Here is a 17,500-nt window from a genome sequence, read left to right as displayed (position 1 = left end):
CTTATAAATAATAAAAAAGGAGACTGATAACAGTAGCTTTATGTAAGCAAGCTCAGAAATCACTCTCAGATAAGTGCTTTTGACCTAAATCTTGTAGCGCCTCGATCTGACATATAACCYCACAACTGTGAAATTCTGTATGAGATTTAGCAGTTTGAAGCTGCCAACTGACCCAGCCATAAAGCAGCCAGAGATAAGCATTTACGGTACGATATGATACAATTAGACATTCACCTCCTATTTATTTCAGCCCATTTCAGTATATAACCTATTTAAAAGTTGCAGGCTTTTTATTAAAATGTAAATGCTCGTGTGCTGTATATTTATAGGCAGCTAACAACAACAAGAAAAGACTCTCATAAATTAGATTTCTATGAATGAAAAGGGTAAACAGGAGATGCTTCTGCAAAACTCTTCTAGACRTGCAGAGATAAAGGATGGCTCTACCACACAAAATAATCAGATACAAAAATAGCTGTTCAGAAACAGCACACCTAAGGAGTACTTTAATCAAACATTTAGGTTACCTGCCAAAAGGACCATGATCTCTTCAAAATGCAATGCGGATTAAAGTGTTATCTAACACAAGCAGAAAACTAACCTTGGAGTGGAAGTTCGAAATGTGTTCATCATAATTTTCATGTCTTTGGATAGAGAAACCAGCTTTTTCAGCTAGATTGCAAAACTGGTTTAAAGTATTCCCTCGGAGTGGAGCAAATACCATTGCTTTTCCCTGGAACATTAAAAAGAGAATTTATACATTTTTAAAACTGGAAGGGAACCAGATATAGCATGCACTTGACTAAGCCTTTAATATGCTCAAGCTGGAAAAGTCAATTGTTCTCTTGCTAAAATACTAAAATATAATAACACAAATAATTGTTCAAAATAYGCAAGATTTCTGTGATTAAACAAATGCAACATAGAAAGTAATAAAYAAGTATTTTCTTTAGAAAACTGCCAACTGCAATACATCTGCTTCTTTTCATATAATAATGGTGTCTGTGGATTACCAAAATAAAACACAGAAAATGCATACAAAACATACACTCGATGAAAAATCCATTTGTTAGCTCATGAGCATGCAAAGACTGTAAATAATGATTTTCTTTTTTCTCTCTCACACATAGAAGAGTACCTCCCATTCACTGTCAGTGGAATTACAACAGTATAAAACAAGGCAAAATGGGAGGCAAATCAGACCCAATTGTTAATTTTGCGAAGATATTTGAAACTACCTAAGCAGTGCAACTAAATTTGACCTTAAATTGGTAAATTGCATTTAAATCAAGAATTAATGTTCTTGAATACTAATTCTGGTTCTTGCAAGATGATCAAGCCAGTTATGATGCCCAGGCAATACATTATGGTCCATTACCTAATGTTTTGTTCATCCTTCTGTATTTAAGAAAACAAAAATAACTGTACCTTGAACTGATAGATTTTAGACACTCTGTGCAAAGTGCTTGCCCAAAACCTAACCTACTTGATAGAGCATCTCTTGAAGTCTTATTTGCAGAATTAATTCTAATTGGCTGAATACWGTGTTCTGTCACATGGAATGAAAAGTGGTTGAAGAGCTGTAAACAAAGGTTAATATCAGCCAACAGCCTATCACACCAAGGGGAGCCACGAAGTTTACTCTAAGTTCCTGTATTTAACTTCTATATTAATGAGAGCCAAGATTAATTTGTGAGGAGCTGTAATCAAGCAAAGAGACAAAAATTATTTCTGGGAATCTGAAAAAARGTTCTAAAAGGATTAGATGCTGTGGAAGTACATTTAGCTTGAAAAAATGCAATCTGTAAGCCACAGGGAAAGAGTGATTAGTATGGGGAATTTCAATAGGAATACTGAAAGTTAAAATGCTGACATAGACACTTACTGAGGAGAACACTGAACAAATCTGTGTGTCTCACACGTCACACATGCACACCTTCACTGAGACAATGCAGAGTAAGACAGCAATAAAAATGCTTTGTCAGTACCTGTGGTGCTAATGGGGACTTCAAAGTTTCCAACCATTAACACCATATTTATTCTCAGAATGGCCCCGGGCCCCATGAGATAGGGAAATACTGTTACCCTCATCTTTCTTGTGGGAAATTTAAGCACAAAGGAGTCTTAGGGCACCATCCAAAGCAACTCAACTTCTGTTCATTTGTGTAGCTGTAGCTTTAATTTTGTGGCAAAATAAGAGGTGCAAAGGGGTGTCACTCCCACCGAAGGCCCTGGAATTGCTTATGTAAATGCTATGTCTGAATATAGGCTCAGCTCAGGATGAAAAACATTAAACACAGGAAATTCACAGTCGGTTCCCTCACATCCTTGGCATGCTTTAATGTCTTCAGRCAGAAGTGGGCAGCAAAGGAAGCCTTCAGCTGAGGATCTGGCTCCTCCTGCTGCCATCTCACGCTCTGCAGAATGTTCTGCCCAAGCCCTTTCTGGTGTAAGGACGAGAGAGACTGGAGACCCTCACTGTCATCATCCCTGTAATGGGAACCATGTCCCTCACCCAGGGCTTACCGACCACATGATTCACACGGGGACTTCAGGAGTGACTAAACATCCTCAACAGAGACTTCTGGAGGCTACAGACCCTACACTGGCCCCTACACAGCAGATCCCCTCGCTCCACTTGGAGTCAACAGTCCATGCGGTCATTCCTTCTGATATTCTGTGAAAACTGCTTTCAATTAAATTTGAAAGAGAAATAGAGTAAAACAGAATGTAACACGGTGTGAAATATGTCTCAAATCCTGACAGAAAATCTTGAAACAATTTTGAAAAAGGGGAATGGCTTTTATGGAAATCACTACACAGTTACTTTTGGCCAGCTCCTTAGTTGGTGTAAAAACCTGTCAATCTATTGACTTTAGTGCATGTCTAAAACACCTGTGGATCCTGCACTCACTGATAAAAACCAAGAAATCATGATTGAAGCTCAAAACTCCAGTGATCTTCTCAAAACTGACAGGTATTCTGGTCAATTTGGTCTAYCACAATCTGGGTTTAAAGCACRTTTTGTTTCCATCTGCCCAGTAATGCTACCTGTTGAGAGGCTGCATTCACATTTCTAACTATGAAATGTTTTTYATTCCTTGGTTGCTGTACAATTAAAAAATTAGACCAGTGGCCTGGTTCTACTCTTGAAGGATTATTCCAATTAACTCTTCATTCAGAAGTGTCTGCTAGGATGACTTTTAAAGGATGATGTTTAAAAATGGCCTTTCCTCATATGGAAAAATACTTCCATTAAACTTGTGAATGAAACACAGAAGAAAATACTGGCTATAATAGTTCGAAGTGTGACTAAAATGCTACAGTAAGACAATGGAACAGTCATTCATATTTTGGATGTGACTATGACTAACTTTACTCTTCAATTATTACTAAACGAGGTCTTACTTGCTGGTTCTAATCAGCTCAATAGTATCCCATTGACTTCATTRGGATTTTGAATGGATAGGCCACAGAAGAATCAAAGCCTTGATAAAAAAATCGTTCTTCATTAGGGAAATATGCAAACAAATGCTTATCCTGAGATTAAAATTAAAAGTAAGTTTTAATGATATAAAAAAGTAAAGCTAAATGTTGGCAAATCAAGTCGAAGTAGATTGAGAGAAATAGAATATAGCCATTCAAGATAAATTTGTTCAATGTAATATTTCTATGCCCTATTCTYTGAATAAGCTTACAGGTGGCATTTGCCTCTGTAACAAATTCAGTCAGAAATTTCAGTCCTCAGTAACTCTGTAAAATGCTCATTTCTATCGCTGTGAATTTATTCGTGTGCCAATACAGCTGTCTGTGGGGTCAATACTGAGAACCAGATGACTGAAATTATCAGTCCTGTTTCAARGAAACTAAAAAGTTACCCAAAACACATCATTCTGTACCACAAGAATTCTAACTGCCAGAAATAACATCCTTACTGAAAAAGGAAATACCACAGATAAATTTAAAATKAACAGTAGGAACAGACTGTGTGTTCCAAATCTCTTCTTCAAGAGWGCTTTACAAGATCACCTGTTATTTTCTGTTTACTCCACTTTTTCTTTTGGTATTTTTGATTATTATTTTTGCCAAACTCTTCTAAACTACTTGTATCCTAGTGATGCCTTATCAATCAGGCTAACCTGAAACAAAGGCCAGACAAACTTAAKAGAATGAGAATAGACAACTTTAATACTGGTAYATCAGGGCAGACAAAAGYCTCCTCCTGAGGCTACACCCAAAATGGACACCAAGTCACAAGATCTTCACCTTTTAWAAGTTCTGTCTTATTAACATATTGGGCCTCAACCACCCAATGATATTTTCAGGTGATGATGTCAMCCACCCCAWACTTGCTCCCCSMYAACCCGCTGTTGTTTATGTATTTTAGGGCTCTGAGGCAGYGAGGTGTYCCTTCTCAGAGAGGGATTGTTTTGTCTAAAGATGGGAGAATGRTAGTKYTAGTATTGTACTAGAGAACACAGACGCAYRAAAATACAGAAGCTAAAAATCCTAAGGCATCATTTCCCCCCTCCATRTGAAAGATGACTTGCATATAAAGGTGTCAATTTAATCAATTTGTCAAAATACTTTCAAAAAGAAAATGTAAGTTCTAAATTTGAGACAAAATAATTCATGTAAAAGAGTGAACTTAAAAAAAAAGTTTATACCTTAGCTTGGGCATAAACTGATACCTATAAACCATTTTTAATTATTGCAACTGGAAAATAAGTTCAGTATTAATTTATTTGTSCTTTAAAAGCCAAAGTATAGCGACATTTAGTAAAGTGTCCTCTGATGCTTTCCTGAGATCTATACAGGTTAACAAGAATAGCAAAAATTAGAATTATTTCACACTTATGACTGCATCATTTGTGATCTTGAATGAGCATATGGTTTTATTTGGGTCTTTCAAACCATAAAGGCATCTCTGCTGAACATGACATTTTTTGTCAAGAGAGCTCATTTAAGGTGTCTGTACTCCCACCCACTACCCAGCTCCCTGGGGAGTGGTTTAGTGGTAGTGGTAATAGTTTGCTGTCCTCTTAGTTATAAATGACATTAATTTGCAATGCCATGCCATAACTGCACATCCATCCATATAGCTACTCAAAAAGTGGATTAGGCAACTGTATTTAGTTAAAAAATAGTTTGGATAGGGGTCCAAAACTCTGCAACAGAAATTCCTGCATTGACCATGAATTTCTTCARCTAGCTTTGCTGATAAGAAGTAGCAACCTCGGCCTAAAAGGCACAACAAATACGTGCTAGGCCATTATCACACACTATGCTGATAATCACAATGAGCAGAAGCAAACAAGACTAGGAAGGCTGGCAACAAAAAGCCAACTCCCTTTACTCCATCTGCATTCACAAAGGAGTGTAGTTCATCATGCTCTGAAACACAAAGGCATGTTCTGAAATTGAATTAGCTGACTGAACGTAAACAGAAACAAAGTCAGGACAGTTTTGGCTTAAAGTCAGCCTAACAATTCTACAGTTACCAGGGWACCTCTTATACACTTCTCTTCCTCCCATTCATGCTCTTCTTCCCCAGTGTTCTTTTGTSGAGCCAGTAGAAGGGCCCATGGGAATACCTGAAGAACCAGTTGCTGACATTGATCTAGGCTGAAAAAAATTCTTTCTGTATTTTTTTCTAAACTGGGATCTGTTTTGTGTTCCAGAYCACAAAAATTGGTTCCAAAAATTACTGCACTTTGACAGCTGTTGGTACATTATGAAAGTCAGAATGCATCACTCTGAGCAGGAGCTGCTTGACCTCTCCTTACTGTCACTGACAGAAATATCTGGGTAACCTTTTCCTCAAGGTGGCTACATTTCTCCTGTCTTCCTGGCAGCCTTGCCTYGCAGCTCATTAAAATAATTCAGTCTTAAGTAACTTGCCTTAGGTCACTCAGGAAAGTCTATGATAGAACCAAGAATAGAAACCTGATCACTCTAAGCAAAGAATGGGATTACTTACACAACTAAAATGACTCGGGTTCTTAAGCCTTTGCACGTTTGGGTCTTCTATCCCTTGTACTGAGAAAATCTCTTGTACAAAAAGTATACTACAAATTTTAAATGAAGTTTGGAAATGCACTGCTAGCATGAAATAATTTTGTTTTGAAATGGAAAAAAAAAACCTTATTGGAAGATTTGGATGTTAAACATGAAAGATAAAATGCTTGTTTCAAAATTCTACTTAGAGCAATTACTTAATGTTTTCTCCTTTTCTCATTTTGATATCTTCCTCTTTTTTAATAGTTGAGATAATATATATATTTTATATTTGCATATAACAGACTTTTTTTTTGCCTGTAGGTCTCTCTGATTTAAATAGCCTAATAGATTTAGACTGACAAAATATCTCCCGAATGAGATGTAGAACATATAATCATTTTATGAAGAACAAAATTTCATTATATTCTAAGGTATAAAACATGTAAACACAGGGCTTGCTTATTTAATGGGAAAATATTTAAACCACAGTATACATATAAGGGATTTGCTCATTTTATATAAACATAAATGAAAAGGAAAAAAATATTCTTTCATAATAAATAAATACACAATGACAAAGGTTACAATTGAAGGGATTAAAAATGACAGAAGCCAACATAAAAACTTTCAATATCGTATTTTACTTTAATATGAAGACATTATTATCAAAGGAAAATACTTGAGAAACGCTTTGATAAAAATAATCTGACGCTATCTTTGAAGCGGTTTCATTTATTTTACTACCCACTGTGTTCCTTATCAGAAGGCCAAGTATAAGAAGTTTCCTAGTTTATGATTAGGAAAGAATCTGATAGATTAGAAGACTCAATTGAAGTTGGACATAATAAGTATTAAAGTATTACATGACATTAATCCTGCCATTCCATTACTCTCTCAATCATTGTGCACAGACTAATTATTCTGAAGCCAGTGTTCAGGAGAAAATAGAAACATACTTACACTGGGTTGGAGTAATCTCTTTATTGCATCAACAAGGCTAGCTCTGAACCGGTCCAGAAACAGGCTGACATTGAGAAGAGAACAGAATCCAGATTAAAATGGGTTTTCAATTCTAATGATACTAATGCAGATAAGTACAAGGCTAATTACATATGTTTACACAATGCTGTAAGAGAGAAACTGTGGTCTACATTTCTATGCAGCTCAGGTACTTTTAACATTAAAAAATACATAAAACCAAATACARTCTATACCAAAACTAAATTATCAGCATGAGGCAGGTCTTATACAGCTGAAATTCATCAATCATACATGCTATCTATTAAAATAATACTGTATCAGAAATGAGGATCAACATAAAAAGTTAGCATTTTACATGATTTTATATACCAGGGGGACAGACTTTTTTTAATGTTTTCTATTGTATTTAAGGTGTTACTATTCATGGTATTTTTTCTTCCCTTTCTACCTTCACAGTTTTGGCATTAATTCTTACCTATCATACTTATTTGTTGCATTTCTATATCTATCTCTAGATGTCCCTATAAAGATTTACAAGACCCTATACCTTCTCCCTCTCTCCAACACTGTTTGAATACAATGGCCCAGATTGTACAGAGTTGTCATCTCTCAAGAGTGCAATCCTTCATCTCCAGCATGGGTCCCGCAAGGATAGCAGCAGAGTCAATTTTCCCATGCAATGTTGCCAACACGCTCAGCCCTATTTTGGTGTGATTACCTCATGATTTGAGGGGATAATTCATTCTTCATGCCCCTCAGTACCTTAATGTATATACTAATAGTGGCAACCAGGGTGCCAATCACTCTTGACTAGATATTTGTGGACATGTAGTTACTGTGGATGAGTGCATTTACAATGGTTAGTGAACAACCATCTGATAGCAACTGATGCCTTTCAGTCCTTACTACCGTGGGCTGCATTTATATTGGCGATTCAGATAAGAAACTCTATCAAGCAGGCCACAGATAATGTGATTTTTTTTTCTTCTTTTTTTTTTCTTCCCCCCCCCCCGCCACATTTTCTCTTGTAATAAAACTGCTTTCCAGCTTGTGTCAAGTTCAAGTTTCACACTATATAGCATTTTGTCCACTCTCAGGGTTTTTTTTTTTAAGATACACCCCTTTTATTCCTTTTATTCTCAACCTTCTTTTCTGAAGATATGTGGATAATTTTTTTTCCAGGTTTGGAATTCTAAAAGAACAGAACACATATATGGAAACACTGAAGAGAAAAWAGTAGTCTACCAGTGACAAGCCTCTCATCAAGAGCAGAAGATGTGTGGTTATTTAGTAAGGACACTCCACAGCTACCAAGGGGAATACTATATTATATATTATAGAGTCAAGAAGCTGTGCAAGAGGTGTGTATTTTTGCTACTCTGGAACAAACAAACAAACAAACCCTTTTGGAAAACTTGCAAGCGACCATATTGCATCACTAAAAATTGCCAGAACCTCACACGGCTCAAGGAAATATGGTAGAATGGGAATTTCTAGATGTGTTGAAGAACATTTAATACAGAAGTATGACCTTCTGAATTTCTCCTCAAGAATGTGATGTACCAGCTGACAATTCAGCTCCCCCTCAGCCTTGATTTATCTTACTGGAAGAAYTTTATTGAAAAGACATGTGCCTAAATTTAATTCATTGAAAAATTCAGCTCTTCTCCCTGATGTCTCTTGGGTGTTTTAATGACATTCACCTCGGGTTGATCCGAGGTATCTATATGTATCTATACAAATAGATGCCATAGGACACCACTGCAGGAACCACCTGCAGAAGAAGTGCAATACATGATTCCTCTCGCAAAAGAATAGTGAACAGCGATTAATTTTCTTCAGCATGAAACATCGCAAGCATGTACACATTTAAGACTTCCTGGCATCATGTATAAGCAGAAGTACATTCTAAATGAAAGGTGCATTTTTAATGTTTTTATTATGGAAAGCTGTATGGTGGAAACACAATCTTGGGGCAGCTTACCAGCATTAAAATTCCCTTTTCATGGACTTGAATCCCATTCTCACTTTTTACAGTAAGATAGGGGCACAACTGCTGCTACCAATCTAGTTCCTTTACAGTGAGAACTACAGGCCTTYGCTTACCAAAAACTGAATGTCTGASAACTTAAAATGGTTACATGACCTGCTAGATTGGACAATTTCAGTAAYACTTTTCTGTCCAACCCCAACTGATATTTTGTTGGCAGAGGAGGTAGACTCTTAGCCCTCTTGGCTTGGGAAACCCAGATAACCTGGGACTGTTGCCCCAAGATGTYCTGCCCTCCAAGAGGCCTCTCCTTGGGAACATGACCGACTCCAACTGAAAATAGTTTCTGACATTGTGATTTCCAAACTTTTGCTCTGTGAGCCATGTACCCTGACCAGAAGGAGCAGAGAAGACTGGAAGCAAAGCTAATGCAATGCAACAACTCCAGGAACTTCTCCACCCTCCCTCTGAGTCAGGGGATGCCTTAAGTGASGAAAATCCTGAAGAAGTCATTAGATAATCTGTGCTGCAGACAGAAACAGCACAGGATTTGGCCCACGCAAGGGGATTTAGTCACGCAATTTTTCTTACCGRTAGAATTGTATGACTAAACATTACCACAGCACACTGAAAATGCCCCTGAGAGCATCCTTCAAAGCCCACAACATGTGAGCTCCTGTGTCACCTGCTCCAGGTGACCCTGCCTTGGCAGGAGGTTGGACTGGATGATCTCCACAGGTTTCTTCCAGGCTTAACTATTCTGTGAGTCTGTGAAGAGCTCRGTAAAAATAAATAATGCATTGTTCTAAACCATTCACACCCAGTTCTCACACCTCAATTCAAATTTGCCTTAAGCTTGCCATTATTTTAGTGTTAATATCTCATGTTTATGTAGCTCAGGACAGGAATAGCAAGATTTTCTTGGGTCAGTGAGGACGATTCAAATCACAGCAGTAGAAAGGTGAGAACATAGCTGATGATTTGGCCTTTGTTTAGGCAATGCTCTTAAACCGGGAAATCTGGATGAACAGGCAGGGAACATTGTCACCTCTCTACTCTCTTATTCTTTGTTAAAAAAATAAATTACCGTAAAAACCAAAATGAAAGTTTATAAGAAAACTGCAGAGAAGTAACAGCAAGACACAAGGAAACAAATTTTAAAAAAAACAAGTAGATTCTTATTTTGCTTCATGCTAATATCCTTTCCTCTTGTGCCTCGCAACAAATGGCATATATTTTATAGGCTATGATGTAAACTCTTTTTTTTGCATGCTCTGCCATTGGTAAAAGAGTTGGGTTTACAGGTGCAYTTCAGATATTATTACATTCATGTGTAGTATCTAATGCATAGAGCCATTTATCTTTTTCAACTCCATGGGTGACATAAACTAAGAAAACTCTTACTTTCCTTACTTATTACATAAAGTTCCTATGCACTTGAAATTGTGAGCCAGGAATCAGGTCTGAAATGAATAATAAGTTTACATGGAAAAAGGACAGAGGTCTTACAGCATTCTTGCAAAAAGATCTCCTTATAATAAGTGAAACGGATATGAAATTGACATATTTTAAGGAATTTAAAGAATACTTTCAGTTCAGTTCTACATTCCTGGCAAAGCCACAACTCCCCGTGACTTCAGCAAAAATCTCAGCAGTGAAAGTAATGTGGGATAGCTCCCCCTGGCCTCTGTTATGTGAATACTTATGCATGTGCCAAACTTTCAGAATAGAATCATTCTAAGTAAATAAAGTAGGATATTACGCATTTCCAAAACAACATGGGGATCTAAAACTTATACTATCTCTACATCAATTTTTTGTGAAAACTTGTTTCACAAAAATGTGAAAGATAAAGATTTTTTTTATTGTCTCAGTCCTATTGGCTTTAACTGTCTTTTTGGATTAAAAATCTCATCAATTTTTTTTCTCAATAAAGAAGAATATGTTTAAATTGTTTAGATAAACAGAAATCTGATGCTCTCAAGACCTCTGGAAGAGTCTTGGGTTTGGCCTGTCCATACAGGCACCTCTTATTTCTCCTCCTCTATTCAAACTCACAATTCTAGCATCTGTATGACATCTGCAGATGTAGGTCAAATGAAAGTCAAAAATTCTGACRGCCCTCACTTGGCCTTAAAATTCCCCCTGAAAAATATGAGATAGGTGAATGTGTTTTAAAGATGCTATTATTTCAGTATTTTTTCACTGTATCCTTCTTCCAGGTGTAGCCTCATCATGATTTTTTTTTCCTTATTTTTATCTAATAGTTGACATTTTAAAAATTATTTTGGAACTGCTGAACCATGAAACTGTTTTTATTGTCAGTGTCCTGAATGGTTAAATAATGACTAGCTTTCACAGTTTGCCTCTTATTTATTTTATAATCTAGTTGAGCTACTAAATTTAGCTGTTAACTAATAGACTGTTTGTTCTGGGAAATAACTTATTTTCCACTCCTGCACACAAGGTTTATGAAAGTCTGACTGTAAATATATGAATATAAACATATCGCTGCTTGCTGTAATCATGCACATTTTTACTTGAATCTCCATGTGGATTTGGAATATGTTTATGAATAGAGCTTGTTTTCATGTAAATGGGATCAAGCAGTACCACTGGTTAGCTATTCAGAGAATCAGACAATATCACCCTTGCTGGAAATACTTCAATAAAAATTTATCCATGTACCTAATATTTGAACTCAGATTTTTTGCTTTCTAGTTCTCCGTTCTAATCTCAGATTTTATTGACTGACAATGAGCTATACAATGGTGTTACACTAAATGCAATCTATTCTATCTGTTTTTATCACTGCATACTTCAGGTTTCAGCTGAGAAGCTGGAAAAAAAGAGATCTTTTTTTTCCTCTTCAATGGCAGCCCAAAAAATTCTGAGAGCAAAAATCCTGCCAACAGTTCTCAAACTGATTCTATATCGCTGAAGAGAAATACATGAAAATGAAAAGAAGATTTGAGTTTGATAAAGCATGSAACATTTATTTCCCCAGCCTTTTCATGAACCAGAAAACCTAGGGTCCATAACTAAAAGAATTATTTCTAAAAGAAACAAACAATGAAGGTATTTTCATGCTTATTAAACTGAAGATACATCAATGGGCACTTGCAATAAGAAAATAGAAATAATTTGTGAATAAAACCACATTCTTTAAACTAACCTTCACATTTCCATTTATTTTTTAGAWATCTATAAATATTTATACACTTACCTGAATCTTAAGTGCTTCAAAATAAATGTACAAAATGCATGGATTGCAAATGCATTATGTATTTACCTATCATGTTTGATTCTTTGTTTCCTAAAGAAACAACACTATTTTCAAATGGACTGGGAGGGGTATTAGACCAGAATATTACTGAAAAAAACAACTTAAGTCTTGCTCCACTCTGCTGTACTCCCAGCACAAATAGGATGACATGGTGTGAGTATCAAGAATACAAGAGACAGCACAGCCAGGTTGTTTTGATATTTGTGTGAAGAACAAATTTAACTCTAAATCTCTTGGCAAGACCTTGCTTCACCCATAATCTGGAGAACATCCATATGTGAGCCTTGTCTAAGCCTCCGAGAAGACTGCTGCCCTCCTGCTCATGTCCGCCAGCACTCTGATCTGACTTTCATACTTAATCTGATCTAATCCTGTCCAGCATTAACTTCATCTGTGCAATGAAACCTGGAGTATCCATTCTAATATTTGGTGAGGAAGGCATTTACTAAATTACTTGCTGAAATCATATGGTGTTGTTTAGCTCCTTATTTTAATCAGATGATGCATCTCTGAGGCACATTATCAGCGATTAGTTAGAAACCCTTCTCTGTCCTTTTTGGGAACAAAGAACTTTTGTGAAATTAAATGCTAAGAGGAACAAAGCACTGTTGCATTCTGACAATAAATAGGTGTTAGAAAAAGGCAAAAAGATCCCTAAACATMTCTTCTCTAGAGCTGTACAAAAACAGTAACCTTGTGAAATAAGAAGAGTTTGGTTAAATAGCAAAATATGAAAGAAAAACAAAAGCTTTAGAGGAATTTAAGAAGACATTTAAAAAGAACATTGTTTAGAAAGACAATAGACAGCTTCGTACTTCCCTTTGCCTTTTCCTTTAACTATTTCTAGGTAAAGTACATAAATTTGCTCAATGGAGCAGTCCTAGGAAGTCTCTGCTTTTGGAATTTGGTCTCTCACAACAGTTACGTGCCGCAAAACATAAACAGCTTTTTTTTTTTTTTTTTATTTTGGACATTTAACGGGTCAAGAGCAAATATCCATGAAGGAAAGACAGATGGGTTTAAAAATAGCTGCTCTCCTAAATAAAATTTCCACAGCTCTTTTTGTACAGTGTCTACATTTATATAACACAAGTAATTAATAATATACCATTTTTAAAGTTAGCATGCAGCAAATAGAGCACAGCACAATCCCACAAATGTGGTATCAGAAAAGGGTTGTGTCAATAAGCAAATCTATTTGCATAAATTATTAAACAAGATACTGTATTTCTACATGTACCTACCTTTTCATAAATTAAGTGCTGCACTCTTATTTTTTTTTACTGTGGATAACCTCATAACTAACATATGCTTGTGTAAAAATTATAAAGCCTATMCCTCCAAATATTGATGTTTAATAGATTTAAGGGACAGAATATGGTGGAAGTGGAAAAAAGGGTTTGAAAATCTCTTTTTCCTTGGAAAGATTTTCCAGAGAGCAAAAAATATATCCCCTTATATCAATAGTCAGATCTTTCCTAAGAAGTAAGCTAATTGAGCTGTTTGTGTTGATAAACTCCCTTTTCTCCAGACTGTTCCTCACTGAGCCATAATTATTTGCAATTTGCCTAAGTCGTCCATTTACTGATACGTCAAGCATGAAACAGAGGCAATTCCAGAAAATGGAAATGCTTCTCAAAATCAATCTTTGGGAAATAATGTGGTAGAAGTTACTGTGTGATAGAAGACTACCTTATAACTGTCACATGGAGATGAATATTAATTTGTTGAGGTTAAGGTGGCTTTGTGCTTCATTTGTTGACTTTGCTTAGCCATCAGCAAGMAGCACAGTACAATTACTCCAGCAAAGCTATTTTTCTAACATGAGTTTTATGATTTTTATGTACTTACCAGTCAGCACACATAACAATGTCAAAATGTCCTTCCAGTTGAGAGACATCTGTCTCATTATCCCATCGTAAAACGCTAGAGGAAAATAAGATTTTTAAAAAAAAAAAGAAAAGAAAAAAGGACTTATATTTTTCATCTTGAGATTTTTAAGGTATTAATATAATTCTTATGTGACACAGATGTGATTTTAAAAGTGCAAACTTGTTACTTTCAAAAGATGAACATAAAAATYTTATTCTGTACCTTTTAAAGGTTTTAAATCTCAAAGCTAAAGAGCTATTTTTCATTATAAGAGAAATGCAATCCATTCAGGTTCTGATAAGTGGATCACCAACAAATATGCCTTTCTGAATTAGTGGCACAGGCACAGCTTCAGATTTTTACCCCTTAATATTACTGCGTGGAAGTGAAGTCAAAGTATAGACAATCTGAATGAAGCACAAATCTGCAGAACACATGTGAATTCATGGATTTTCGTTACATCTGGCAGGCAATTCAGTTATGTTTCTCATTGATGAAGTGAGCATTCACTTGGGCTGGAGGGAGGAGAGACAGGGTGAAAAAATGCCAAGCTTAACTTCAATGCCAGCTATGTTGCCTYTGGCAAGCTTAAAAATACAGCAGTGTTGACTCTGTCAACACCTATTCTCTCATAGGTGATAAGCCATTTAATTCTAAGATACCCAGTAGTRGGCAAAAATTCACATATGTACCAAGTTCTCCTTTGTTTATAAATGCTGCCAATTTATGTAGCTGCCACAAGGAATTTCAGTACTTTACTCCCATCTAAAAAAAATAGCAACTAGTATTGGAATTTGCTGCATACTTTAAATATCATTACCCYGAACATTTGAAGCTGCATTTCTATTTCTAGGCTATTTTAAAAAAAGGAATCTATCCTTTTTCATTTCCTGGTTATTTATAATAGAAAGTAGATAAATATTTATGGGAAAAGCACTTGTGGGGGAAGGGTCTAATCTGATCTTGTCAGGTTGTGCATGCTTATCTCAGTTTTGTATGAGTCTTGACCAAATAGACCCTTTAGTCTTCCCGCAGCTATAATCTACTTCTGGTTAAAAGCCATCTCCATTCACATCCTACTCCTAATATTTAACTGAGGATCAGKTTATAATGTGTTCATTCAGAAATGTTCCCTAAGCATACAAGAAAAAAGGGAATTTTGCACATTCATTATGCTGCATGCAAAAAATGCTCATAAATATGTAGATAAATAGATACAGGGCCATAAAGAATTAAGGTACCACAATATGAATGTACATGTGCACAGACACAAAATTTGAGACAGAATGCTTTTAAAACATGGAAATTAAGAAAGGAGAGGCCCAGTTAGTTGGGAAAGCTTTGATTGTGTGGGGCTCAATGTAACCGAACAGATCAGGACTCATTAGCCCATTTGCCCTCCTGGAATTTACTGTGACAATCCAAAGACAGAAAAGAGTAGATTAATTTAATTTTTCCCCCTCAAATTGAAAGTAATCCAGATTTTAGAAGCCTAGGTAGCTTTGCACACTGGCACGCAGCAGGCATCCAGTAGTGGAAAGTGACAAAGGAGAGTTCTCACTCTCAGCTGCTGGCTGCCTGCTGGCTACCAGCGGCTTTTTCAACCCTGTTTCCGTGGAAACTTAGGTTAGAATGGTGAAAATTAGGTAAAGGTAAGTTTTGTGGGTTTAAAGCACGCACTCTAATACTTTAAGAATCCTAAAGCAGAACTGGAAATTGGTAGAAGAACTGTGAGCCTTAAAAGGCYACCTTTGGTTCTCATTGCTACAGAAACAGAGATCTGATCAGTACCACTACAGTGATTTGAATTATGATTTTTTTTTAACCAATGTATTTACTATACTTCACACATGCAGTTGGGAAGGAAGCACAGGTGCCTCCTCTTGAATAAAACCAAACCAAAACCCAATCACSCACCCTCACGTTAGTGTCAGGTTTTTGATGGGCACCCAAAACACAGCATTTTCTGTGCATACCTACTGTAGGCACAGAGGAGTTTGTGTGGGGAGATGAAAGCCCATAAACCATAGTGCTGAGCAAAATATGGAATTGATGAGTCACCAGGAGCGTGAGCAGTGGTGCCACAAGACTGGCATGTGTATTGTTAGGAGTGAGCCAAGGGCCCCACATCCATCCATAAAACAATCTTTCTCCCTTTTCCCGATCTACTACAAGGGCTGCTTTTGGTCTCTAGCTTCAGTGCAGCTGCATTCATGAAGAYATCATAATTATGCCAAGGCCAATGATAAATTTTACAAATTTCAAATGAACTTTGCCATAAACTTTCCAAAAGTACATGAAAATCTTTATTACTGTGGGGGAATCACCTCATTAACTAAATATAATTTGTAAAAAAAATCAACRCCAGTGGGACTCATCCTGGTCTGACTCAGGATGTGTGCACAGTGGTGGGAGAGATGGAACTACGAGCTGTCTGTATTTATCCATGCTATCTTTAGCTAAGTGCAAGCGTGACTAGTAAGGGAGGCACAGCCAGAGATGCCAAATGCAGCACTGGCTGCAAGCTCCAATGCAGTTTCAGCAGCTAACTCAGGGCTACCCTATCTCACTGTTACCTGCTTCCACACACTGGCAGGAGCTACAATCCAACATCTGCACCTGCACCTGTAAAGCAGACATGTCCCTGCAYCTCCAGGAATCAGAATCAATTCTGCTCAGAGTCAGCACTCCACCTTCCATTAACACTGATGTCTGAATCAGCTGTTCAGAGTTCTGGTGCTAATGAAAGCAGTGAATCAGATGTGGGACTTCTATAAATACCACCAACTAGCCAAAAAAAATCTGGGATCCAAATGCAATTCCTGACTGTAAAGCACAGAAAAATCCAATGATATTGAAAAAAAGGTAAAGACATACAGTTACATGCATGTATCTATATGTAATAAGGGGGTGAGGAACAGTAATTTTTTCATGGACTGCTGGGGATATGACTCTCAGACTTAGTGGTCAGACCTGAAAGAAATATGAAGGCACTGTGAAGTAAGGGCTGATTGCATTTCCATTTTAAAAAAACATCGCTGCCAGGAAATCCAGAAAAGTGGTAGAAGCATCTCGGRTTTTTAATGAAATTTCTTTTAAAAAGTATAAATAAGTGTAAAAATTCCACATCACAAAAAGGCTCTTAAATCACCAGGGTCTTGTTGAGTGCAAACATGAAGAAAATGCAAGCCTTAACATTTTCCTCTTGTTCCTTTCCAGTGATACTTAACTAGTTGACAGAAGCTACATTTTTTTCTAAGGTCACTTTTCTTCCAGCAAAGTAAGTTTTGAAGCAATAATATTTTTATGCCTTTCTTTTGAGGGAGGGTGTTGCAGTACCAATGACTGAAATTATTTTGTAAATTTGAGAA

At 36.6% G+C, this 17,500-nt stretch overlaps 1 protein-coding gene across 1 annotated transcript in view; it reads right to left on the bottom strand.

Moving 5' to 3' along the window:
• CAMKMT (calmodulin-lysine N-methyltransferase) overlaps positions 1 to 17,500 on the bottom strand; it is a 47,962-nt gene that overhangs the window by 8,057 nt on the left and 22,405 nt on the right. Inside the window, exons 7-9 of the mRNA XM_057374148.1 lie at positions 14,109 to 14,183; positions 6,961 to 7,024; positions 602 to 733 (exon numbers count right to left, since the gene is read on the bottom strand). Of these exons, the coding sequence (XP_057230131.1) occupies positions 602 to 733; positions 6,961 to 7,024; positions 14,109 to 14,183 (271 nt within the window). The remainder of the gene's footprint in view (positions 1 to 601; positions 734 to 6,960; positions 7,025 to 14,108; positions 14,184 to 17,500) is intronic.

This window comes from Malurus melanocephalus, unplaced genomic scaffold (genome assembly GCF_030028575.1).
Source record: "Malurus melanocephalus ecotype Western Australia unplaced genomic scaffold, MMel_1.1 scaffold_217, whole genome shotgun sequence".
NCBI lineage: Eukaryota > Metazoa > Chordata > Aves > Passeriformes > Maluridae > Malurus > Malurus melanocephalus.
Note: the sequence above shows the minus strand (reverse complement) of the source record. Positions and strands in the feature narration are given on the sequence as shown.